This window comes from Taudactylus pleione, unplaced genomic scaffold (assembly GCF_031769625.1).
Source record: "Taudactylus pleione unplaced genomic scaffold, aTauple2 ptg000845l, whole genome shotgun sequence".
Classification (NCBI taxonomy): domain Eukaryota; kingdom Metazoa; phylum Chordata; class Amphibia; order Anura; family Myobatrachidae; genus Taudactylus; species Taudactylus pleione.
In genome coordinates this window covers 2561602-2589483 of record NW_028285247.1, presented here as the reverse complement: position 1 = coordinate 2589483, position 27882 = coordinate 2561602, and the positions used below count along the sequence as shown (strand labels likewise).

At 45.4% G+C, this 27882-nt stretch overlaps 1 protein-coding gene across 1 annotated transcript in view; it reads left to right on the top strand.

The window, feature by feature from the left end:
• LOC148474401 (uncharacterized) overlaps positions 1-27605 on the top strand; it is a 237928-nt gene extending 210323 nt beyond the window's left edge. Inside the window, exon 14 of the mRNA XM_088458633.1 lies at positions 26961-27605. Within this exon, the coding sequence (XP_088314759.1) occupies positions 26961-27065 (105 nt within the window). The 3' untranslated portion in view covers positions 27066-27605. The remainder of the gene's footprint in view (positions 1-26960) is intronic.
• The last annotated feature ends 277 nt before the right edge of the window (positions 27606-27882 follow it).

The following is a 27882-nucleotide window of genomic DNA, read 5'->3' as shown; positions in this document are numbered from 1 at the left end:
CCCCAGGCCGGCCTCCTCTCTGCTCCTCAGTGGCCATCTTTGCTGAAGCATGGTGAACGCTGCTGGAAGCTACTGATCGGTGGCATCGTGGTCTGGGTCCCCCGGCATACCTCTCCTCCGTTGACTACAGGTCTGTGTATGCAGCGCTGTGTCCTACCAGGCTCTGTGTCTGCGTAGTTGAGGAACAGCGCTGATAGTGCAGGGATTGATTTCTTCTGCATTGTATGTGACTTCTGCTAGCGTCTGCTGCCTGTACGTTCACTTTCTACTGTCAGCCATTTTACTGTCCCTGCTCTTCTGCTAAAGCCCTTGCAGTGCGGTGCTTGCAGGGTGGTTCTCCCACTATACTAACGAGTATCAGTGAGAGGGGTCACAACTTACCATCATGTCTGAGACTGAATTTCCTCTCCAGCTTATGTGTACTAAGTGCAATGTACCAATAGCGGAGGGGGAGGGTAACGCGGAGGGGCTATGTCGGCAGTGTTATTTATTGGCGCGGCCAATTACTGTCACGGCTCCGATACAGGAACCTCCCTGGGCTTGTTTCGCTAAAGCGCTTACAACCCTGGTGGGCCAGTTAGCTCCGCCGCCTGCCTTTTCCCAGATGGGATTGTCCCAGCAGTCAGTGGTGTTGTCACCCATGCAGGGGTTCCCGAGACAATTGATGGTACCCCACAGTCTCCCTATTTCCCCTCCCCAGGTTTCACAGGAGCCTGCGTGGGTTAATTTACTGACAAGTTCGGTACAGCATTTGTCGGACGTGTTACAAGGGGAGTCTGTGTTGTGGCCTGTGGCGTCTCTGTCTGCTCCTTATGAGAATGACGACGTGACGTCCGATGATGGTGAGATTCTGGATCTATCTGACCACGAACCTCTCCGTACTAAAGAGTCGGATGCTAAGTCCAAGGTTTATATTCCTGGTCTTATTCGGGCAGTCCGCACAGCTTTAGTTATTGAGGATGACGATCCTCCGGTGTCCAAGTCCAAATATGCCTTTTTTAAGGGTGACACCACAGTGTTTCCTCTTTCGGGTCAGTTAGTAGACCATTTAGAGGAGGCGTGGAAACACCCTGGTAAACGGTATCAGCCTCAGAGGAGCTTAGCGATGGCTTATCAGTTTGCGGACAATTATTTTTCTAAGTGGGAATCCCCTCCACAGGTGGATTCTCATGTGACACGCCTAGTCCGAAGTGCCACGTTGCCCATGCCCTCCATGTCCTCCTTGAAGGATGCTACGGACCGTAAGGTGGAGATCTGCCTAAAGTCCAGTTATTCCCTCCCGGGGGGGGCATCCAGACCGGCTATGGCCGTATGTTGGGTAGCCAGAGCTATGGAGCGCTGGGCGGATAGTTTGGAGGCGTCTTTGGATTCCGACTGTTTGGCTGAACAGGCCCGAGTTGGTAGGCAATCTCCGGGATTCGGCCACTTACATCAATGAAGCGGCCTTGGATATCAGTACCCTCACATCTCGGATTTCTTCGGCAGCTGTTGCTGCTCGTTGCACCTTATGGTTGCGATCTTGGAAGACGGACGCTGATTCCAAAAAGGGCTTGGAAGCTTTGCCTTTTAATGGAGAAGTCCTATTTGGTCCGGATCTGGACAAAATTGTAGCCACGCTGGCGGCAGCCAAATCTGCATGTCTCCCCTCTGCTGCGGTCCCTTCCAGTTCGGGTACGTCGTCCTTTCGGCCTTACAGGGCCCAGGGTAGGCCTAAAGCTCAGTCTTTTCCCCGACCGGCTCTCCACAAAAAATCGGCCAGGCCCAGGAAACAGGCCTGGAGTACCAGACGTCCGGCCCCTAAGTCTGATGACAAACCTGCGGCCTGACGGTCCGGGCCTCCCTTTGGGGGATCCCAAAGTGGGAGGCCGCCTGCTGCAGTTCGCCCAGTGTTGGTCGATAACCACGACAGACAATTGGGTTCACGAGGTGGTTTCTCACGGATATGCCCTCTCCTTTTGGCACAGGCCCCCATCCCGGGTTCTTCACCACAGGCCTTCCATTAGACCGGAACAAAGCCATGGAACTGCGGAAGGTTTTGCACACTATGCTCCAGGCTGGAGTTATAGTGCCTGTTCCATTCTCCCAGAGGGGCCAGGGTTTCTATTCCAATCTATTTTTGGTGCAGAAACCCAATGAGTTGTACCGTACGATTCTCAACCTCAGTGCCCTCAACAAGTCCTTACTGGTGCCGCGGTTTCGGATAGAGACCCTACGGTCCATCATTCTGGCGCTGGAACCTTGGGGTTTACTTGGTGTCATTGGACATACAGGACGCTTACCTGCATGTCCCTATTCTTTTACGCCATCAACAGTTCCTCAGGTTTGCAATCCGCAACGATCACTTCCAGTTCCGGGCGTTAACTTTTGGCCTGGCGACAGCACTGCGAGTGTTCACCAAGGTCATGGCGGCTTACCTGCGGCTGCAGGGAGTCTGCATGTTGCCGTACCTAGACGACCTTCTGTTGGTAGCAGGATCTCCAGAGCTCGTTCTACGCCACTTGGACTTGACGATTGCAGTACTGCAACGTCACGGCTGGTTAATAAACTGGCAAAAGTCCACCCTGATCCCGTCTCAAAGGATTTTGCACCTCAGAGCCTTATTGGACTCCAGACAGCAGAGGATCTTTGTGACTGGGGAAAAGATCTCTGCCTTACAGTTGAGGGTGCGCAGTTGTCTGCAGAGTCGCCGAGTGTCTCTGCACTCGGCGATGAGGTTACTGGGCTCCATGGTGTCAGTATTCGACATTGTGGAATATGCCCAGTTTCACTCCAGACCTCTGCAGCAATTGATCCTGTCCAAATGGAATGGATTGCCTCAGAGTCTAAAGTCCCAGACGATGGTGCTCACTCCGGAGGTTCGCCTGTCCCTAGCCTGGTGGTTGCAGACGACCCACCTCAACAAGGGTCGTCCATTTTGGGTGGCGAACTGGGTCCTGTTAACAACGGACGCCAGCCTTCGGGGCTGGGGAGCTGTTACGGGTCCACACTTGTTCCAGGGCAGATGGACTCAGGCAGAAAAGGAGCTTCCAATAAACATCTTGGATCTCTGCGCGGTTTTCAATGGTCTCCAGCAGGCACATCGGGTTCTCCAAGGTCACTCCGTGCAGGTCCAGTTGGACAATGCCACCACCATGGCCTACATAAATCGGCAAGGAGGATCCCAAAGTCGGGTGGCACTCGTAGAAGTGTCCCGCATCCTGGTCTGGGCAGAGCACAATCTCCCGGCCATATTCATCCCGGGAGTCCTCAACTGGGAAGCGGACTTTCTCAGTCGCCAGGACGTTCATCCGGGGGAGTGGTCTCTGCACCAGGACGTCTTTCAACTTCTGGTGGACAGGTGGGGTCTTCCAGAGATAGACCTCATGGCGTCACGGCACAACAACAAGTTGCCGGTGTACGGGTCTCGAACAAGAGGCGAAAAGGCGTCTCTGGTGGATGCCCTGTCCGTCCAGTGGACGTTCCGGTTTGCTTATCTCTTTCCTCCGTTTTCCCTTCTTCCACGGGTAATCCGGAAATTCAAACAGGAAGGAGGGACGCTCCTATTGATAGCTCCCGCGTGGCCCAGGCGGCACTGGTTCTCAGACCTTCAGAGTCTGTCCGTGGACATTCCTCTGCGGTTGCCGCTACGACCGGACCTGCTGTCACAGGGTTCTTGTCTTCATCCGGACCTGACTCGGCAGTCTTTGACGGCGTGGCTGTTGAGACGGCCATGTTAAGGTCCAGGGGGTTTTCCATCTCTGTAGTACAAACTATGCTAAGAGCTCGGAAACCATCTTCTGCAAGGATATACCATCGTGTGTGGCATACGTTCTTCCAGTGGTGTCGACCTAGAGGTTATGCCCCTTGAGAGTTCCGTCTGTCTAGAGTGCTAGCTTTCCTACAGGTGGGACTAGACCATGGGCTTCGCCTTGCTTCTCTGAAGGTGCAGGTGTCTGCCCTGTCTGTCTGGTTCCATTGTAGGATTGCTGCAATCCCTGATGTGCACACCTTTATGCAGAGTGTTCTTCGAATTCAGCCGCCTTTTGTTCCACCGGTGGTACCTTTGGATTTAGCTGAGGGCTCTCTAGGGACCGCCATTTGAACCACTAGGCTCAGTGGACCTTAAATGGCTGACAGCTAAAACAATTTTCCTTCTGGCCATTGCTTCGGCCAGATGTGTTTGTGACTTAGGGGCTCTCTCTTGTAGACCCCCTTTCCTGATTTTTCATAGAAACAGGGCAGTGCTGCGCACTCGTCCTGAATTTCTTCCCAAAGTTATTTCACGTTTCCATATAAACGAGGAAATCGTTGTGCCGGCTTTTAACTCAACTGATCTTTCAGTAGGTGGGGCCACTTTGGACGTTGTGCGGGCCTTAAGGATTTATGTTTACCGCACTTCTTAGTTTAGGAAGTCGGACGCCTTGTTTGTCCTCTCTGGTTTCCTTAAAAAGGGTTGGCCTGCTTCAAAGCAAACTTTGGCAGGTTGGATTCGTATGGCAATTTCAGAAGCTTATCTTCATGAAGGCCTTCCGGTTCCATCCTCTGTGAGGGCTCATTCCACTAGGTCTGTGGGTCCTTCGTGGGCAGCTCGACGTGGTGCCTCTGCAGTCCAGATCTGCAAGGCTGCCACGTGGTCCTCTGTCCATACCTCTGTGAGGTATTACGCGTTTGACACCTTTGCCTCTCAGGATGCTTCCTTCGGGTGGCGGATTCTCCTTTCAGCACAGGAGTGTCCCCACCCTTAAAGGATACTGCTTTGGGACATCCCCAAGGTATCCTGTGGATACCCTATGGACCCTGATGTAGAAAATAGATATGGTAAGAACGTACCTTTGTTATCTCTATTTCTACGAAGTCCATAGGGTTCCACAGGACTCCCGCCCTGTCGCACCTGTGCTGCAGATGGGCTTTACTCTGGTCACCGGTTTTTCCATCTCCCTCTGGTGAGAACGTGATTCTTGTGTGTGTCCAGATCTTTTTTCTCTCTCTTCCTTCTCCTCCTCCGACCTATGGCTTGGTACGTAACTGAGATGCCTTGGCTCGGGGGCGGGGTATAGGAGGGGGACCCTAGTGCATCCTGGGAGGCTGAAAACTTAACTCTATGGTGCCCGATGCCTGATGTCATCACCTATACCCCAAGGTATCCTGCGGAACCCTATGGACTTCGTAGAAATAGAGATAACAAAGGTAAGTTCTTACCATATCTGCTATTATTTGCCTACTGTCAGGCTATTGGAGTGCTGATGTCTGCCAGTAATGAGCAATAGTTTCAACATAAAGATAAATATCTAACTCACTCAGGTTTTGGAGTCTGTACTGTAGCAAGATATATCTAATGTTATATTAGTCATCTTGTGTTTTCGATTAAGTGACCTAAGATATTTATTTTGTATACTTCCCACTTTAATATACAGATGTGTTCACGCATTAAGTCGTGCGCCTGCACGTGCATCTTGTATGCTCCTGCGATCCATAGGATTGCATGGTGTGAATGCTGCTGCGGCCTGGCGTACGCACGTACGGCAAATCGCATGCCGCGATGTGTGCACTCGTTTGCCGCATAGGAGGCAAAGATGAGCGTGGACACTGTATTTTTATGTGAATTACACATCTCATCCCATCCCCTGCTACCTTCATATTTAAGTGGTCTCTGACTGGGGTCTGAGCAGTGTAGTGTTTCCAATCCTCATGTCTTGTACAGTAAGTTTATATCAGTGGGTGATATAATTGGTTACAGGTTATTCTATCCTGTCTCCATCTTGCACTTTCACTCCTTATCAGAACAATACCTCACCACAGACCGTTGCACAGAAAGCCAGTAGTCAATGGCTGCTTTAGTATTGGTGGCTGGTAATACTACTGCCATAATGTAGCCACACACACATGGCAGTTATAATTGTTATTCTGTCACCCTATGTGTCACAGGTTCGCCATACCTCTGAAATGGTAATCCCGTATGGACAGGGTCATCGTTATCTTCTGTTTTCAGTCAGTGAATGTCATTTATAATTGTATGATGATCACCTCAATGCAAACTGTTGCATTATATAAGCGAAGGATAATAATAAGCAGATCACCAAAATATTCACAAATATAGTATTTCAAGAAAAGAGTGATCTGTTCTTGTACGAGGGATGTGATACAAAAGGTTGACAATAAAACGGTCGACAACACTTTGGTCAACACAGAAATATTCGACTTGGAAAATAGGTCAACCTGACAAAAGTTAAGCAGTACAGAAGATCGACAGGTTCAAAAAGTCGACACATTTTGTTTTTTCTAACACTAATCTTCGCCCTGTCCCACCCCTTGGTGCCTAACCCTAACCGTTCCTCCTAGTGCCTAACCCTAACCGTCCATCCTAGTGCCTAACCGTCCCTCCTAGTGCCTAACCCTAACCGTCCCTCGTAGTGCCTAACCCTAACCGTCTCTCCTAGTGCCTAACCTTAACAGTCCCTCCTAGTGCCTAACCCTAACCGTCCCTCCTAGTGCCTAACCCTAACCGTCCCTCCTAGTGCCTAACCGTCCCTCCTAGTGCCTAACCCTAACCGTCCCTCCTAGTGCCTAATCCTAACCGTCCCTCGTAGTGCCTAACCTTAACCGTCCCTCCTAGTGCCTAACCCTAACCATCCCTCCCAGTGCCTAACCCTAACCGTCCCTCCTAGTGCCTAACCCTAACCGTCCCTCCTAGTGCCTAACCCTAACCGTCCCTCCTAGTGCCTAACCCTAACCGTCCCTCCTAGTGCCTAACCCTAAACGTCCCTCCTAGTGCCTAACCTTAACCGTCCCTCCTAGTGCCTAACCCTAACCGTCCCTCCTAGTGCCTAACCCTAACCGTCCCTCCTAGTGCCTAACCGTCCCTCCTAGTGCCTAACCGTCCCTCCTAGTGCCTAACCTTAACCGTCCCTCCTAGTGCCTAACCCTAACCGTCCCTCCTAGTGCCTAACCCTAACCGTCCCTCCTAGTGCCTAACCGTCCCTCCTAGTGCCTAACCCTAACCGTCCCTCCTAGTGCCTAATCCTAACCGTCCCTCGTAGTGCCTAACCTTAACCGTCCCTCCTAGTGCCTAACCCTAACCATCCCTCCCAGTGCCTAACCCTAACCGTCCCTCCTAGTGCCTAACCCTAACCGTCCCTCCTAGTGCCTAACCCTAACCGTCCCTCCTAGTGCCTAACCCTAACCGTCCCTCCTAGTGCCTAACCCTAAACGTCCCTCCCAGTGCCTAACCCTAACCGTCCCTCCCAGTGCCTAACCCTAACCAACCCTCCTAGTGTCTATCCCTAACTGTCCCTCCTAGTGCCTAACCCTAGCCCTCCGGGAAGTGCCTAACCCGAAAAAAAACGTAATTAAAAAAAAAGTGTCGACCATTTCCGTGTCAACATTTCGTTAATCTTGTTGGCCTTTTCATTGTCAACCTTTTTGTATGGAACCCTGTAAGAGTCAGTTGTCACGGCCAGGGTATTTCAGCATGGCGCTAGGTGGGTGTTACCTGTGAGGTCGTTGTGGCGCGGGCTGTCTGGTGGCGGAGCTGGTGTCTGGCGGGGGGCTTTGGCTGCGCGCGTTGTTGTGCGGCCCTGTTGTCACTCTGCGCTGGTGAGGCCTGGCGGCGTCTCCGTTCCGTTTGGCATGGGCGCCGCCATCTTGCCTTCTGGCCATGTGAATGCGGCTGGCCAATCCTGGTGAGTCACATGTTCCCTCCGGCCAGTAACAGCACGGCATGGGGTATTTAGGAAGGGTCGGTGCCTTCCTTCTTTGCAAGTGCAACGTGTATCTCAGCCTAGCTGAGAGGGAGTTCTCTGTGCTTTCCTGTTCCTGTGAATTCGCTGTCTGCCAGTCTGCCTGTCAGCTCCTAGCTCCCACTGGACTACCCCGCTTCCTTCATCACCCTTGCCCATACCTGAGTGCCTGAGCCTGCTGACATCCTGCGCTTCAGTTCACTACCTGTATACCTGGCTTGTTTTTTTTCAGTTCACTACCTGCAAACCTGGCTTGGTTATTTTCAGTTTCACTACCTGCACACCTGGACAGCTCTAATTGTTTCTACTTGGACAGTAACCCTTTTACTCCCACCACAGAACTCTTGTGCACATTATATATTCCTGGACTTTTATTTACTGCCATTATATGTCTACTCAAGCACTTATTAAAAATTCTAGTTTTATTTTTAAATCTGCTTCTGTGATCGCTCCTGCTACCACCCCGGGTCCACAAACAACCCAGAACATCACAGTTTGCACTGGCCCCATGGAGCCGGCCACGGATCAGGAGTCAGGAGTGGATTTATTCAGGTGCATTTCTGGTCGTTTAGAAAATCTGGAAAACATGCAGCATCAGATGGCTCAATTTCTGCAAGAGATGTCCAAGCGACAGGATAGTTTGCAAACTTCCTTTTCTACCCCTGAAGTACCAGCATCTACATCCGCATCAGCGTCTGGGAATACAGGAGGCAGATCATCTCCCCGCTTACATCTTCCTTTACCAAATAAATTTGACGGCAATCCCAAACTCTGCCGAGGATTCCTAAATCAGTGTGACATACATTTTACCCTGCAGCCTGACAACTTTCTAACTGCAAGAACTAAAGTGGCTTATATAGTCTCTCTGTTATCCGGCCAGGCCTTGGAATGGGCTTCCCCCCTCTGGGAGTGCTAAGATCCGCTGCTGGATAATTACGCAGGCTTTGTGTCATCCTTCAGGAGGATTTTCGATGAACCTGGGCGTACTGTATCAGCATCATCAAACATCATGACACTGAGACAAGGGGTCCGTCCTGTGAGTCAATATGCCGTGCAATTTCAAATTTTAGCATCAGAGCTCAAATGGAATGAGGAAGCCCTCACCTCGACCTTCTGGCATGGGTTGTCAGACCGACTAAAAGATGATCTAGTCACTCGAGAGCTTCCTACTACTCTGAACGACATGATTTCATTGTGTATCAAAGTTGACCTATGCTTCAGGGAACGTCAGGCTGAAAAAAACAGGACTGACCGGCAAAGGTCATTTACCCCCTCCATTTCTACCCGTCCCATTCCTTCCCCTACTGAAGAGGAGCCTATGCAGGTGAATCATACACATCTCTCTAAAGAAGAACGTCAGAGAAGAATGCAAAATAACCTCTGTCTGTGCTGCGGAGAGTCCGGTCACCTGCTGATCTCCTGCCCCCGTAAACCGGGAAATGCCAAATCCTAACTGACCCTGGAGACATCAAGTTAGGAGTTATGAACCCGTCTCCAAAAATTAAAGATTTCACGATTACCCTAGCCTTGGATCTTAAACCCAAACCTGTCTTTGCTACTGCTCTACTCGACTCAGAAGAAGCCGGAAATTTCATAACGTCTAGTTTCATAGATAAATTTCAGATTCCTTGTTTGTCTCTCAACCATGCCATCTCTCTGACCTCTATAGACGGACGCCCTCTAACTAACGGGATAGTCACCAAAGAGACTCAACCAGTATTGGTCCGAATTGGGGCACTTCATTCTGAGTCCTTAAAATTCCTGGTGATATCAGAGGCCTCTCAAGAAATTATTCTTGGTCTACCCTGGTTATGTCAACATAATCCCAGGATTGATTGGAGTTCTATGCAGATTCTGTCATGGGGTATGGACTGTCAGAAATCCTGTCTTCCAAAGATTCAACCTGTGAGAAAGACAGTTCCATTAGTTTCTTCTGCCATTCCCAAGGAATATCAGATGTTCGCCGACGTTTTCTCTGAACAACAAGCAAATATCTTACCCCCTCATAGGGAATGGGACTGTCCAATTGAATTGATACCTGATAAGATACCACCTCGTGGTCGTACCTATCCGCTGTCCTTGCCTGAGACTCAAGCCATGACCGAATACATCCGGGACAACCTGGCAAAGGGGTTCATTCGCCCCTCTACTTCACCTGCCGGAGCTGGGTTTTTCTTCGTTGGCAAGAAGGACGGTGGTCTAAGACCATGCATCGATTATCGAGGCCTTAATGACATTACTGTAAAGAATCGATACCCTCTTCCCCTGATTACTGAGTTGTTTGATAGGGTCAAGGGCTCTGTCATTTTTTCGAAATTAGATCTAAGAGGGGCTTACAACCTCATTCGTATCCGAGCTGGCGATGAATGGAAGACCGCTTTTAATACCAGAGATGGACATTTCGAGTATTTAGTAATGCCTTTTGGATTGTGTAACGCCCCTGCTGTCTTTCAAAGTTTCGTTAATGAGATTTTCCGGGATCTGTTATATGTTTCGGTTGTTGTCTATCTGGATGACATACTGATTTTTTCACCCTCTGTGGCTAAACATCAAGAACATGTTAAAGAAGTTTTGACCCGTTTGAGAGAAAACCACCTTTACTGCAAACTGGAGAAGTGCGTATTTGGAGTGCCCAGTGTACCTTTTCTCGGCTATGTAATATCTGGCTCCAGTTTAGAAATGGACCCCAAGAAGGTACAGGCAATTCTGGATTGGACCCGACCTCAGACACTGAAGGCCATCCAGAGATTGTTGGGCTTCGCAAATTATTATAGACGCTTCATTAAGGGATTTTCTACACTGCTGGCTCCCATTACAGCCTTGACCCGCAAAGGTGCTAATCCTGCCCAATGGTCACCTGAGGCAGAGTCTGCCTTTCATCTTCTAAAACAGGCCTTTATCTCAGCACCAGTTCTTCGACAACCCGATCTGGACAGGCCTTTTTTGTTGGAAGTAGACGCATCATCTGAAGCTGTGGGAGCAGTCTTATCTCAACGTTATGAGGACAACCAAGTCCATCCGTGTGGGTTCTTTTCTAAAAAATTCTCTCCTGCTGAAAGGAACTACGCCATAGGTGAGCAAGAACTACTAGCTGTAAAGTTGGCGTTGAAGGAATGGAGATATTTGCTAGAAGGCGCCAAGTTTCCATTTACTGTATTTACGGACCATAGAAATCTCCTATTTCTCAAAAACCTCCAATGTGTGAGTCCTCGTTTGGCCCGCTGGGCAATATTCTTTGCCAGGTTTCAGTTCACCCTGACCTTCCGGTCTGGAGCACTTAATCAGAAGGCTGATGCCCTATCGAGATCTCTCCTCTGTGATGATCAATCTGAAAATCAAAGCAATACCCCTGTCTTGGAATCAAGAGTTTTTGCCGCATTACAACTTCAGCCTCCTACGGGAAAATCATTTGTGGCCCCGGAATTAAGGAAGCAGCTTCTCACTTGGGCACATTCCTCTCGCTTCGCAGGGCACTCAGGCACTCGGAAGACCTTGGAGTTCCTGAAAAGACACTATTGGTGGCCTTCCATGAAGGCAGATATAATGGAGATTATCTCTTCCTGCTCCTCCTGTTCCCAGCATAAATCATCACGACAAGCTCCAGCTGGGGAATTGCTTCCATTACCTACTCCATCACGTCCATGGACGCATCTCTCCATGGATTTCGTCACAGACCTGCCAGTCTCTCAAGGTTTCAACACTATCTGGGTTGTAATTGACCGATTTTCTAAGATGGTCCACTATATACAGTACCGTTGAAGAAGTTACCTTCTGCCCCTGACCTGGCACAGTTGTTTGTCCAACACATATTTCGTCTACATGGCCTTCCTGCTGAAATTGTCTCTGACCGTGGTGTGCAGATTACTGCAAAATTCTGGAGGGCTTTGTGTTCTGTGCTTCAAGTGAAGTTAAACTTTTCCACAGCCTACCATCCGCAAAGCAACGGCTCCACCGAGAGAGTTAATCAAGATCTAGAGACTTTCTTAAGAATTTTTATGTCATCTTCCCAGGACAATTGGGCTGCCTTGCTGCCGTGGGCTGAGTTTGCACATAATGCTTCCTACCACTCGTCAACTAACCAAACGCCATTTCAGGTTATATATGGCCTTCATCCTCGTGTTCCCGAATTCCGAAGCTTGCCTGTTTTCGATGTTCCGGCCGTGGAGGACACGGTGCGGAATTTTGCTGCCATCTGGACTCAAGTACGGTCTGATTTGTTGAAGGCATCCTCTCGCTATAAGACCCAGGCCGATAAGAAGCGTAGAATAGTTCCACGCATGCAAGTAGGAAACCAGGTCTGGTTGTCTACTCGGAACCTTCGTCTAAGAGTTCCATCTATGAAATTCGCACCCCGCTTCATCGGTCCCTTCACCATAACAGAAGTCATTAATCCAGTGGCCTACCGTTTACAGTTACCCTCATACCTAAAAATTCCCAATTCCTTCCATGTTTCCTTATTAAAGCCCCTAGTCCTGAATAAGTTCCATAATGCTCTACCTGCTTCTCCTCGAGTCCAGACGGAGAGAGGAGTTGAGTTTGAAGTCGCCCAGATCTTGGACTCTCGTCTGCGCAGAGGTCGTCTTCAGTATTTGTTGGACTGGAAAGGTTACGGTCCAGAGGAACGTTGCTGGACCGATGCTCGTAATGTCCACGCTCCCACACTCATCAGGAGATTCCATTCTGCCCATCCGGAGAAGCCTGGTGAGTGTCCTGAGGCCACCCCAAAAGGGAGGGGTACTGTCACGGCCAGGGTATTTCAGCATGGCGCTAGGCGGGTGTTACCTGTGAGGTCGTTGTGGCGCGGGCTGTCTGGTGGCTGAGCTGGTGTCTGGCGGGGGGCTTTGGCTGCGCGCGTTGTTGTGCGGCCCTGTTGTCACTCTGCGCTGGTGAGGCCTGGCGGCGTCTCCGTTCCGTTTGGCATGGGCGCCGCCATCTTGCCTTCTGGCCATGTGATGCGGCTGGCCAATCCTGGTGAGTCACATGTTCCCTCCGGCCAGTAACAGCACAGCATGGGGTATTTAGGAAGGGTCAGTGCCTTCCTTCTTTGCCAGTGAAACATGTATCTCAGCCTAGCTGAGAGGGAGTTCTCTGTGCTTTCCTGTTCCTGTGAATTCGCTGTCTGCCTGTCAGCTCCTAGCTCCCACTGGACTACCCCGCTTCCTTCATCACCCTTGCCCATACCTGAGTGCCTGAGCCTGCTGACATCCTGCGCTTCAGTTCACTACCTGTATACCTGGCTTGTTTATTTTCAGTTCACTACCTGCAAACCTGGCTTGATTATTTTCAGTTTCACTACCTGCACACCTGGACAGCTCTAATTGTTTCTACTTGGACATTAACCCTTTTACTCCCACCACAGAACTCTTGTGCACATTATATATTCCTGGACTTTTATTTACTGCCATTATATGTCTACTCAAGCACTTATTAAAAATTCTAGTTTTATTTTTAAATCTGCTTCTGTGATCGCTCCTGCTACCACCCCGGGTCCACAAACAACCCAGAACATCACATCAGTGGCCTAGTTGTTTTTACATTCGGTGCCTTTCATATATTACATTTTTGTGGTCATCGATCTAGTTTATTATCAGATTGCCGTTTTGGCTGTCGGAAAGAATCTCGCCATGGCCCATGGATTGTTTGGTTATTAAGTTTGCATTTCTCTTGATGAACACACAAAAAAAAGGTACAGAAGTTTTAACCCGCTGTGGCATTTTACACATTTTATTTACTTACACTATGAAATGACAATGGATTTATTTGGGAGTTATTGAAACCATTTATCCTTTTGGTAACATATACAGTACTATACCTTTTAATAATCCATGGTGCAATGTTATCCTCCAAAGTCATATAATTGTACACAGATGATGGATGGTTGGAAAGATGATCTTAAACTGTATGCAGGCATAACCCTAATTTTAGCCCAACCCTAATTAGATGTGTCAATGTTGTTGCTGTCAACATTCTCAATGTCGACATTGTGAATTGTGACTTATCTGTCGACATTCTAAACATGTTAACATAATGATTGTCGACATTCAGAACATGCCAACATCCTGGTGTCGACATTTTAATTGTCAACAAGTTGACTAGCACCCAGTGTGACTGTGCAGCAGAATATCGAGCCAGAAGCCCGGACCCTTTCTTTAAAGCTACTGTATGTCACATGTAACATAGGGGGAGATGCATCAAGCCTTGGAGATAAAGTACCAACCAATCAGCTCCTAACTGTCACTTTATATGCCGTGCTTGAACAATGACAGAAGCAGACTGGTTGGTTCAATCTCTCTCTCTCTCCAGGAATCGATACATAACCCTGTATGAAATTATGGGGGAGATTTCATTACAACATTGTTTCTTTTTTATTTATTTTTTAAAGCAATCATTTACTTATCACAGCGCATATATTTCAAAATATTTCAATTAAGATTTTGCTGTCACAAGTCTTAGAACAGTCACTCACTTAATTAAAACCCCAGACTTTTGATTTAAAATACACAATCCCTTTACCTGAAATAACCTGATTAGCCTGCCATATTTTAAGCATACAGTATGATCCTTTGGATTTTAAGGTGAAGCTTCACTATGCACATTATCATGCATCGCAGCTCCCTCGCATAACACGTCTTATTCCCAGCACATAGCAGTTTCTGTGTCCTCTCTGAGGAGACCGCACACATCTGTGCTGATTTCACTGCTCAGAGAGTCTCACCATTACAGGGAAAGAGAAAACCTTTTTCCTTTTTACACTGTAGACCTAATGCTACAGGAAAGGAAACCATGGTTCAATCACAGTACGGCTCATAATACACATGGCCACAAAAAGCGATTTGTAATTTCAGTTCTTTTAATGGACTCTTATCGTTAAAGAGGAATTAAAAAAAAAAATAATGTTCATTAAGACTTGTTCTGCAACTTTGCCTTAATAAAACACTTATACTTTATATTTATAGTGAGTGTCTGGGCTTCTTAGCCTGGTCTTAATATCAAGCAGCGTTGTTTGTTTACTGCTTAGGGATAACAATTGTCTTGACTTCACGCATGCAATGATTTTGGGACAGGCTAAAGTTAAGAATCCTATTTGCTAGAAAGATTTGTTTTGTGTATTCACATGGTAACGGCATTAAACCAGATTTACATATAAATAAAATTCCCATAATAAATGTTAATATATGCTATTAATTGCATTTACTTTATTTTACCAGTACAAAGTGCATTCTTAATGCATTCAACATCTGCCTAGGTGGATAATGGACCCTTTAGCCACTCAAAGAGTGCCTCATGGGTCTGTTGCTTGCATTATGAAAGAATAGGCTTAATAAATGTGATTGTATCTTGTGATTGGATGACCCTACTCACACACTTCCTCTGCAGCCTCTTATAGACTTGCATCAGGTGACCTGGCAAGAAGGAGGGGCCCCGTTGGGATAAAGGTTTCCATGTTGACAGCACAGCTTTAAATTTATATTTTTATTTTAATTTTATGTTAACATCGTCTTCCCAGAATCAAGTAAACCTCCATCTGGTTCCTTTCCAGAACCACTTAAGTTAATATGTGGGATTTGATTAAGGACTTCGCCAGGAAGCATTTACTGAGCCATGTTGGCTTCACGCATCCGAGCCCAGGAAGATTAGGACTCAGCAGTGATATTTTGCTTTGTGGAGGGAACAGCTGCGCTGCCTTGAATTTCTGGTTAGGTCTAATAGAGCAGTCACTGCTTCAGCTAAAATCTTAACCATTTGCCTTCAGTTAATTCATGTACAGTATTTTAACTTAATTTGTGCTTTTTAAAAGGTATGTGTGTATATACACGGAAGTGCCGAATGTCATGGGATAGATGCCTAGTATCGTGTAGGACCCCCTCTAGCCCGGCGAAGTGCAACAATTCAACGTGGGATTCCACAAGTGGACGGAAGACCTTTGGACAGATGTTGACCCATGTTGTCTGAATAGCTTTACACAGCACCCTGATATTTGTAGGTGCGGAATCTTAAGTGCAAATGGACACACCATTCATCGGAACTCTTCAGAATGCTCCACGAACTAATTCTGGATACCTTGGGACCAATGATACAGTACATTATCCTGCTGGAATATTCCATCATTGTTGGGGTACATGACGTCCATGAATGACTGCAAATGGTCATCAAGCAATGCAACGTAGCGGTTAATGACATGTTTAGGCGCGTACCCAACCCATGCTACATGAACCCACTCCACACTATTATGGAGCCACCACCAGCCTTCACAGTGTCTTGTTGATAACTGGGTTCCATAGTCTCATGGGGTCTGCACCACACCTGAACCTTACTATCAGCCCGAAACAACTGGAACCGTGATTCATCAGAACATGCAACATTTTGCCAGTCCTCCAGGGTCCAATTAGCGACATCACAAGCCCAGGTGATGCACTGTGTCTGGTGTGTAGTGTTAACAGGGGCACTATGATGGGTATTCTGCTCCCATATCTCATGGAAGCTAAAGAACTCTGCACTGACCTGCTGGATATGCATCTGGTACCTCCTACAATGAATGTGGATGTGATTTGAGCCAGAGTCGCTTGTCTGTTACCCTGGACAATTCTGGCCAGACGCCACTGGTCACAATCAATAAGCATCCATAGTCGGCCACTGCTCTGTCCACGGTGGGTGGTAATGCCTTCCATGAGGTATTCCCGTAACACACCGTAGGTCGAGGAATGTTGAATGTTCACACAACGTTGGAAATGGAATGTCCCATCCATCGGTCACCCACTATCATGCCTCGTTCGATAATTTACATTGCCTTGCCATGAGCAGCCTAGGTACTGTTCATATCACGAGATGTCAGATTACAACTGGTGCAGGTCTGATTTCCAAGATGTCACAGTATGGTGACGCTGCATACCAATGCCTTTACATACTGCTATCCCATGACTTTTGGCACTTCAGTTTGTGTGTATATGAGTAATATATATATATATATATATATATATATATATATATGTGTGTGTGTAATAAATATATATATATATATATATATATAAGTGGGAGCAATATGTGCCCTAGATTCCTGGCTTCTGTCTGGTGGACAGAAGCTAATTGGCAACAGTGATTGTCAGAGTACCTGTGAGAGGCTGATATAAGGTGTGTCAGGAAATAGTTTCTGACTCTCACTAGCTGGGGATCAGGCAGCAGGCCTGTTAAGAGACGCTGTAATTGCTGGCTGTTAGTACTTTGCTAATACTGTTGTTTTGTGAGAGGGTCGATCGGTCCCTCCACACTGAGAGAGGGAATCATTTGTTAAGTTAGAGCTGTGCAGGCTAGGCTTTTCTTTTATGTTTTATTTATCTGTATGCTGCAAATAAAACTAGCTTATACCAAGACCCTAGACTTGGGTGCAACTAATCGGACACACACACAAGAGTGGAGCAGAGGAACCTGATATTATGTATATTGACCTATATATAGTAGAAACAGAAAGTAACCTATCCCAACCATAGGTGTTTTTGTTCCACTCTCCTGGGTTCACCCTAGAAAAACCCTTGTAATGATGCATGTCCTGCTGTAAGCAATTTGTCCTAATGTGCTCTACTCCTCCTTCCTTTTCCTGCCTCACCAGTGCATGCATGTGTTCCTCCTGGATATCTTTGGGGTAACTTTTTCTCCATGGATTAAATCAGGCTTGTCTACCCTCCCGATTTGGTCGGGTGCCGCTCCTAACCCCCGGAAAGGCAGGCAAGCCTCCCGGCTGCCGCCTGACCCCCCCACCAACTACTACCGCAGCGGAGGACGGGGGGGCCCGATGACGCAATTTACGCTGAAATGCATCATCGTGGCTCCGCCCCCTGCTACACAATGCCAATATTTTCGGCATTGTGAAGAGGGAGTGGAGTAAGAATGATGCAATCGCGCGGCTCCGCCCCTAAAACAGCGTCCCCGGCCACGCCCCCCACTGTGCACAGACATTCAGCTCTTTCCCGGAAAGAGGGACCTGAATGTCGGCATTTGTGGATTAAATCTGCCCATGTACTGTCATTATTTATCAGAGGCACAAGGGACAGTGTTGTCCAGCCATTGGTAAATTTACTGGAACAAGACAAACTTGTCAGTAAGAAAAATAGATGTTGGTAAAAATACTGAACATTTGTAATGTTGCAATTAATAAGGAAATATTTTAGCAATTATTTGGGATTGTATAGGGTTGTGTGAAGCGTCTCCTTACAATGCAAAATTCCTCTGTTGTTTTCTTTCATTTCCAGACGCACTAGGGTCCATATTTTAAGTCAACAGCAGTTACCCTTCTGGTATGTTTTTGGAGTGTGGGAGGAAACCAGAGCACCCAGAGGAGGCCCACCCAAACATGGGGAGGACATACAAGCTCAACACAGATTAATAGTGCCTGCTGTGTGACAGTAATGCTAGACACAATGTCACACTGCAGCCCCATAATGGTATAATAATGACACATTGTTTTACATTGAATATTACGGGGACTGTTCTATTGACATCTAAGGTTGCTATACCAGAGATGTTAATAGTTACACAAAGAAAAATAGCACTGTGTTGGATAGCCTTTATCACTTCAGCTTTTGTGGAACTGGAAGTCCCAACTTTTCTTGCCAGCCTCCAAGCCTTTTGCTGGGACATGCAGTTCTCCTGCTGTTGTGGAAATACAAGTAGCATTCCTTTGCCTATAATAGAGGTGGGCAATAAGCGGCCCGTAGCTTTTGAAGAACTACACATCCCAGCATGCCTTGCCACAGTTTAGCTATTTGGCCATGCTAAAACTGTTGCAAGGCATGCTGGGAATTGTAGTTCCGCAAAAGCTGGAGGACTGGTTATTGCCCACCCCTGTCTATAAGCTGGCAAATAGGTTACATAGTTTATTTTACTGTATATCTGAATATGCATATAAAGGTGAAAATGGAAGAGGAGGTAAGAAAAATAAATAAAAGTATTAACTAGAACAGAAGCCAGTATTGTATACGTGTTGGATTATTGGAATGTTCACAGCAGTCCAGAGCATTTAAGGAAATTAATGCTCTGGGCTTGTATGAAATGTCAACCTGTTTGTGGTGAGTGTATGCTTCACTTCTTCAAATGTGCAGTTCTATGAAACTGGTCTAATAAATGACCCTTTTTTATATTGGGTCAGTGCTTTATAGATTATATGTATATTTCCCCCAACCTTTTGCTGTACTATATTTTCCCTTCCTCCAGCACATGTTCCTTTAAGCACATTTTCCTCTAATTAGTTACTGTAATGATTGATGCAAGTACAACAATCAGATTGTATTAAGCCCTCTGCAAGTGGTGCAGTTCTGTCAGAACTAATTTACTTCTTTGATATTGGGTCCTGTGAGGCTAGCTGCTATTTCTGACTCCAGCTAAAGATGAGGCCTGTGTGTAATTACTCACTTTTATAAGCACATAAAATGTCGCATTACAGATGCCTGTCATTTCATACTGCTATTTTCCCATTGTACGTCTAAATATACCTTCGCCAGAATCTAGCCACATTTAGAGTGCATATAAAATGTATTTATGGGTAAAGGGAGAAAGGCGCTCTTTAAATTCCACTGTGCGGCTTCTTTTGTTAGAGAGGGGGAAATAGAGGCGTTTATTATTGAGACATGTCAGACTGCCAACATGCAGAGCTTCTTGCTGTGTTTCCATCACAAGTCATTTCTGCTACATGTGTAATTGTAACACAGCAATACAACACATGCCTAAATACAAAATGCATTATGATTATATCTGTATGCAGCCCGACTTCTTTTCTATCACCAAGCCAGTAATTCATGTATTGTGACAAATTGTAGGGTTTTTTTCCACGCTAAGCCAAAGCTGACATTTATCAGAATTTGATCATGTATAGAGGAGGTTTAAAGGGAAAAAGTATGATTTTATGTTCATAGGTCCTTTCACAGGCATCTGTACAGATGTGTCCTCATAGATTATAGCTACAGTCGCGCCAGGGCCACAACTAGGGTGATGCGACATGCCATGGCACAGGGCGGGGGCGCTACTCGGGCCTGTCAATTTTCTGTTTATAATGGTTCTCACTTGTAGCTTCCTCTTCTTTTATCCCTGGCATCTCCTGGCTGCCCCTATCTCCTCCATGGCTGACTCTCCGTCCATCTGGCCACTACCCCAAGCACCTTCAGTCACATCCTCTTTTATATATGGCAGTCAGACGCCTTACACATGGAGCTATCTTCCCCACAAGTTCTGATGGCAGTCCTAAACACAGCCACCGATTCCCAATCCAGAGTTACCAGCACACCTCGAGTACCTTTGCCAGTGAGTTCAGCTGCCAGCGCAGGATACATAAACGGAGATTCCTGCCACTGAAATTTGCTGCACATATATTACAAGTAGCGCTTTCTATACCTTCAATCGGTGATCTACACTGCCTGCACCAGGCTTGTGCACGGCTGTTCTGATGGTCAAATCCTGCTGCAGGTGCAGCGTCACTAGCGCTCTTCTACATCTAGCGCTGGTGAGTTATACTGCATAATTATTATGTATCACCACTGCAGCCATTGGATTCACACTCTACTTTATTTGGTAGTGACACCTGGATAACAGTGGTACAAAGGGATCGGTACCCCTTCGTCATCATATGGGACAAATCAGATTTGTCATGGCCCTTCCCGTATGAGGTAATGACCCATTTTCGAGTGCGTCTTATGTCCCTTCTTGAAAAATTGGGGGGGGGGGCAATGCTATTTCTGACCCAGGCCAGGGCACCAAAAAGTTTAGGTATGGCTCTGAGTCACACCAAATAGCCCTTCTCGGTGCGTCATGTTTCGTGTGACTTTGCTTGTGCTGAGGATCTTTTTTGTGACTTTTTTGACCAAAAATACATCTTTGTCGCAATGTGATGTGATTAGGACGCACCATGAGACTGCACTCATTAATCTGATATGTGACACTTGTATATCTGTGAACTACTAAGTGTGAATCTGTTTACAAAGTGCTATGATGCATGGCGTATTGAGGCTAGATGTATGAGGACACACCTGTACATGTAAATTCTAAACTTAACATAAAAGTTGTTTTGTAAATAGTTCATATTTTTTGTTTCTATTGTCTTTTTTACAATTGTGTTAGAACTAAGGATGGACGAGAGGGTCCCTTGCATAAAACACCATAGTTCTGCTTTTTGAAGGGAGGGAAGTGTTGGTTAAAATGTCAGTAGTTGGATAGACTTATCCATTAATCACTGGACTTGACTTGGAATCTGCAGGTCTCTTAATAACTAGAATTTATGTAGTGTTGAGCAGGATTTTCAAGTGTGATCATTGTGGCACAGTGGTTAGCATTGTGCAGATCCTACCAAACCAGTGTGGAATGCGTATGTTCTCTGTGTTTGTGGGGGTTTCATACAGGTGGTCTGGTTTCTACCCTCAGTCCAAAGAGAAAAGGATAGATAATATGTCTGAGTGTAGTGAAGTATAATTGGCTTTGGATGGGATTCCTTTGTACTGTGGAGAATATGGACTGCAATCTGCATAGTGTATTAGTGCTATATAAATAAATGTTACTAATAAATAAGATAGATGGAGCTCATTGGTCCTTTCCATTGTTATTGTGTTTACGTCCATTTTAAAAGCCTCAAATAGGGACATACAAGTTTTAGGTAAACAGATTTGGGACAAATTAATATAATTGGATACACAAGTCTACATCTGAAGAGTTTGCACAAAGTATAGTAATACATGCATGACAAAATATTTATTATACACTTCTATAATGTACATGGTTATGTGTACAGTAATGCTAGCAATGTGTATGTACAATGTGCTTTAGAAATAAAACCATAAAGAAAGATGGTCATATTGAGCTTGCCGGTTAGTTAGGTAGATAATCGCTCACATGAGAAACAAAACATGTACTGTATGGAACAGCTATACATTTGTGTTTGCCATAGCAGGTATACAGTACTGATGTGTGAGCATCCAATTAGCAATTCTGTGGAATATTTGCTACATTCTGGGGTAAATTTACTAAGATTCGTGTTGGTTCTGATTTGTCCCGTTTTTCAACTCTGATAGAATCGATCAGAATCGGACGGTTTTTTTTTTCACTTTAAAAATCGTGAATTTACCAAGCTCCCGGTTTTGACAGGATTGTTTTGATTGATGGTGTATTTGGTCGATCCTGTCCATTTTGAAGTCCCGATTTTACGGCCCGAATTTCTCTCCCGAACAAGCAGGCTGCACATATCGGTGAAATATGTGCAGACTGTTTGTTTATTATTTTATATTTTAAGGGTTAATTTTATGAAAACAATTGACGTGGGGTACCCCCCCAAAAGGCTAACCAGCCCCGGACTGGTCAGCCAGTCCTGGTTCCAAAAACTACAGGGAACAATACAAGTAGGGTTCCACCGTAATTTAAGAACCAGCACCTGGCTGCAGGGCCAGTGCTGGTTTTAAATATAGGGGGGAAAAAATTGCGTAGGGGTCCCCTTATATTTAAAACCAGCACCGGACCCAAACCGACCGGGGTGTAATGCCACAGCCCAGAGACCTTATTACCGGGTCTCTAGGGCCAAAGCATTCTCACCTCAAGCCGGTCAGGCCAAACCGGGCATCTCAGGGGAGGTGGGGACCCCCTAAAAAAGGGGTCCCCCCTCTCCTGAACCCCAGACTTGGTCTGAAGCCTGGGGGCTCTTCCCCGCACCCCTGGAGCGGTGGGTACGGGGGTAATAAAGTGTAAAATAGTATGAAACTATTTTATTTTACAGTGGAACGACAGGTGCCAGCATGTCTGCCCTTTTAGCACTTGTGGAACTACAAGGGCCAGCACCTGTACCCCCACTGTAAAATAAATAGTTAAATAAAGACAGTATACACACACCGTATTTGATCAGAGTTTATTACATACATACCTCAATCACATATACTAACATTCTACCAGATGTTTTTGTCCCCATAGATTCCAATGTGAGTACCTGCAACAAAGATCCTATACTCACCTGATCCTCGCGCTGGTCTCCGTAGGATCCCGGGGGTCTTGCCAAAACAATAACACGCTTACCTGATACCAAATGGACTAGTATTGGTATGTGTCTTGTCACACATACCAGTACTACGCGAATGCCAGCTGCCATGACGTCACAGGGTTTCCCACTTCCCGCCAGCCAATCAGAGGCCATTTCACATCTGGCGGCCTCGTATTGGCTGGGGTACACGTCTGATCTTTGTTGCAGATACGTTGGAATCTACGGGGACAAGGGGACAGAAACATCTGGTAGAAGGTAAGTATGTGTGATTGAGGTATGTATGTATGTAATAAACTTTTATTAAATATGGTGTGTGTGTACTGTATTTATGTAACTATTTATTTTACAGTGGGGGTACAGGTGCTGGCCGCCTGCTGGCACTTGTAGTTCCACAAGTGCCAAAGGGCAGGCATGCTGGCACCTGTAGTTCCACTGTAAAAGACCATTGTTTCATACTATTTTACACTTTATTACCCTCGTACCCACCGCTCCAGAAGTGCGGGGAAGAGTCCCGGGCTTTAGACCAAGCCTGGGGTTCGGGAGAGGGGTCCCCACCTCCCCTGAGATCCCCGGCTTGTCCTGACCGACTTGGGGTGAGAATGCTTTGGCCCTGGAGACCCGGTAATAGGGTCTCCGGGCTGTGGCATTACACCCCGGTCGATTTGGGTCTGTACTAACTATGGAGATATCCCATAGTTAGTGATTGATAATAAGAATGCTTGAAGCATTTGAAGTGCATGGAGATGCATTAGCACTAAGAGATTATGGGAATGATTTTGATGAGCTTTAAGTGAGGCTATTATTGGTCTGGACTTTTTCTGCCATAAGGATATAACCAGCATAATTGTTGTTTGGCTAATGGCTATTTAGGCATTAGCTAAACAACAATTAGGCTGGTTATATCCTTTTTTTTTCATAAAATTAACCCTTAAATATATGCTGATCAAATTTATGAAATGTCAGTGTTTTAAATCGGTGCGGATTCACTCGGTGGATTGCTATTTCCATAAATAAATGTATATTGATACATCAAATTGACATGAATATTTTGGAGAGTGCCTGTCTTTGGACTGTTTGTGCTTGGTCGCCATATTTATTATGGTGGACCTCTTGCGGTAGCAGCTCACAAGTTGTTTTATGATGGTGGAGTGCGAGTGCTTATAGATTATATATATATATATATATATTATAATATAAAAAAATTCCTGCTAGGAAAATATATATATTACATATAGAGATTAGGTAGGGCAGGACTCCCATACATGTATAAAAAATTTCAGCCTGGTGCCTTCCGCAGGTACCCACTGCAGGGTCCAAACATGTGCTCCAGTAACGGCGGCACTCGGTTATACAAAATATCACAGATGCAGGTTAATAAACACCAACGTTTCGATACCTTTTATTGTATCGTCCTCAGGGTATAGCAATGTAATAAAAGTAAAAAGCTCACCTTATATCCCCACCAACATATGAACGGCACGGACGTGGAAACCGGAGATGGGCGCCCTTCCCAATGACATAACAGCCGCGTCCAAGCAAGACCAATCTCTGCGCCCAGTCACACAGATGCAGCGCAATCAGGGACTGCCCACCCCACGGTTCACTACCATTATGACAGATGTACACAAATATTCATATACCAAAGTGACACAATCCATAAACACCAACATTAATACATACATATAATAATAAATGTATATAGTCTAATCATGGTGACATGTAAGCACACGACAATCATTATGAGGCTATAAAAACACTAATAGAACCTGAAAGAATACTCAGCGATCAAAAATAAAACAGAGACCATTCTTCAGGACAGTTCAAGAACATTATCAAAAAATAAATCACCACCCCAGACCGACGACTGTGGATGCCTGATGTATCCTAAAAATAAAGATAACAATGATTATTTATCATAACCCCTCTGTAAGAAATTAGTCATTTGGACGTCAATTTTGGAAGGTGCATCACCAGGGTCACTAAATATTCTTCTAGCTCTAATAAACTGAGAATATGGTAATCCGTATTTCAGGGGATTTGGATGAAAGCTGCTAGAATGTAGCAGCAAGTTCCTATCAGTAATTTTACTGTACAAGGATGTAGAAATTATACCATCATTATGACAAATCTTTACATCTAGAAAATTAACACTGGCCTGATCAATTGTATAAGTAAATTTAACTCGACTAGAAGACCTATTGTGTTCCTCCATTAATTGTACAAAATCTTCCTTGAGTCCTGACCAAATAAGAAACAGGTCCTCTATATATTTTGCGTAGAATACAATCCTTGCAGCCACCTCCTCCTTAGAAAAAAAGATATCCTCCTCAGCCTGAAACATGAACGCATTGGTGTGCGATGGGGCCACATTGAACCCCATCGCACAACCCATGAGCTGTAAGTACAAACTGTTGTTGTGTAGAAAGTAATTACATGTCAGAATCATCTCCAACAATCTCAAGATCAAATCTATATCGGGGCCCTGATATAATGCATTGTCAGACACCAATCTTCATACAGCAGCCATTCCCCCACAATTAGGAATAATTGTGTATAAGTTGGATACATCTACGCTACACAACCAGCATTTGGGGGAAACTCTGCCCAATGATTCCAATCTATTCAGAAATGTGGTAGTATCCAATAAATATCTCTGATGACCCATCACCCAGGGCTGTAACAAGAAATTAATGTACACCGAGATGAGTTGGAACAACGACCCCCGGGCCGAGATAATAGCACGACTCGGGGTTATCCGAACTCTTGTGTACCTTGGGAAGGGCGTATAGTACAGGTAAAATAGGGTGCATGGGAACCACGGCTACACTTAACTCTTGGGATAACAACCCATTATATGCAGCAGATTAAAGACCAGCAGTACATTTTTTACTAAAAGTGATAGTAGGATCACAATCTAATAATCGATAAACTGAAGCATCATTCAACTGACGATCTCAGTTTATAACAAGATAAATCTTGAATAACAATTGACCCGCCTTTATCGGCGGGTCATATTATAATGTCAGTATATAACGACAAATCCTTTAAAGCTTGAAATTCAAGAGCCGACAAATTATTATAGTTCCTCTGTAAAGATTTCCTCGTTCCTTCTTCACTCCCTTATTCAACATGTTTTTGAATATTTTAATTGAAGTATTGTTTGAATTTGGTTCAAAGGACGATCTTCACAATAATTTCTTTAATTGTACCGGAATATCCGATGTATTAGGATTAGGTGGTGCCGCCTTTGATCCATTAAAATATTCATGAAGTTTTAATTGTTGCTGTAACCTACTGTAAATCTTTCAATTTCCCACTCCATCCCACTGAAATGTGACGTGGGAACAAAATATAAACCACGGGAAAGTACCCTAGTCTCCAGTTCAGTTAAGGGATGCGCATGTATAAGTTAAATACTAACGTCTCCTCTGGAGCGGTGGTCGACCCCTTCTTTTGCCGCGACCACTGCCCTCCACGCTGCATATATTTACGCTTTGATCTTGTCCCTGGGTACCCCTCCCTAAAGGGACGTACGACAGAGGTGCACGACTACTCATATCATTAGCATCGGAATCACTTGTCATTATCCCATCATGCATTGAGTCAGAGTCCTGAAAAGAACGTCCACCAACCTGCACATGTTGGTGGGGATATAAGGTGAACTTTTTACTTTATTACATTGCTATACCCTAAGGACGATACAATAAAAGGTATTGAAACTAGGGATGTGCAGGCTCGGTTCTACTCGGTTCCGTTCGGTTTTTTTTCCCGAATCTTATTGGGTTTCAGCTGTCACGAGTTTTGGATAGCCAATAAGATTCGGTAAAAAAAACCGAACGGAACCGAGTAGAACCGAGCCTGCACATCCCTAATTGAAACGTTGGTGTTTATTAACCTGCATCCATGATATTTTGTATAACCGAGTGCTGCCTTTACTGGGGCATATATATATATATATATATATATATATATATATATACATATGCATATATATCCCATAAATACAGTCACAGATGAAGTGAACACATTCTCCGGAGTTGGTGGTTCCTGTTACAACTAACCATTTTCCTTATTTGTGTTTACGGCCCCCTGACTCCATCCCCAAATCATCTCATCTCCTGCACCCACTCAACCATGTTTTCATAACTCAGTCCTTAGGACATTTCTGGTTCCATTCATACTCTCATTGCATTAAACATGTCTTCCTTTGTCCAAACTCTGATCTGTGGCTTTTCGTTGTATGGCAGGAAGAGCAAGTTGGTGAAGCAGATAATGCTGATGACTTGGACCTGGCACAGGATGAAGCGGTGGATAATATGGATGTAAAGAAGAGAAGAGATAGATATTACTGATTTTTTTATTTCATCCTGCACTTGGGACCTAAAATATGACAGACAGGATTGAACAGGCCACTTTGTATTGAAGGGCTTTAACAAACTACATATTGAGGTCTCTGTCACCCTGTATTTCAAGCCCGGCATTTGAACAACTACACTCGATGTTTGTCTGTTACGGGAGAAGAGTCCTGGAGCTACACACGTGTTACACGGCTCTATGCTGCTCTAGCCATGAAAACGCCTTTCTCTTTTTATGACTAAATGAAGAATATAAAAAATTTTCACCTTGATGTACAGGTCAGTCCGACCTCTTGAACTGTTTGAACAGTTATAAGGGACTAAAAAGAATGTCACCACCTTTGGTACTTATTTTCTGGTAATCCAAACACTAAGGATAGAGTGGTGTGGTCTTCATTATACAACAGAGCCTTTTTTATGTATCATCGGTTTATTTGATACTTAAAATCCAGGATTCATTAATAATTCTGTGAGTGGATTGCACATTTATTGCTTTTTCTGTATTTGTGAAAGCATAACATGGGCTGATAAATAATGAGAGAAGTCCTGTTTCTTTACAAATTGCGTTTTATGTTTACGGAGTGCTGGATGTTTGCTCAGTACAATATACAGTAGCTGCACAGTTGTACATTATCCAGACCACACATCACTTATCTACACTAAGGATATCTTGTTGGCTTAAGTACAACCTATAATAATTAGAGGCTTTATATCCCCCTGTCCTCCTTTAAACTGGAAGGTCTCCTGTTAACATAAATAGGACACAAAATATTCATCTGCTAAAAATGTGTGGTAAAGGAATATCAGGCAACCC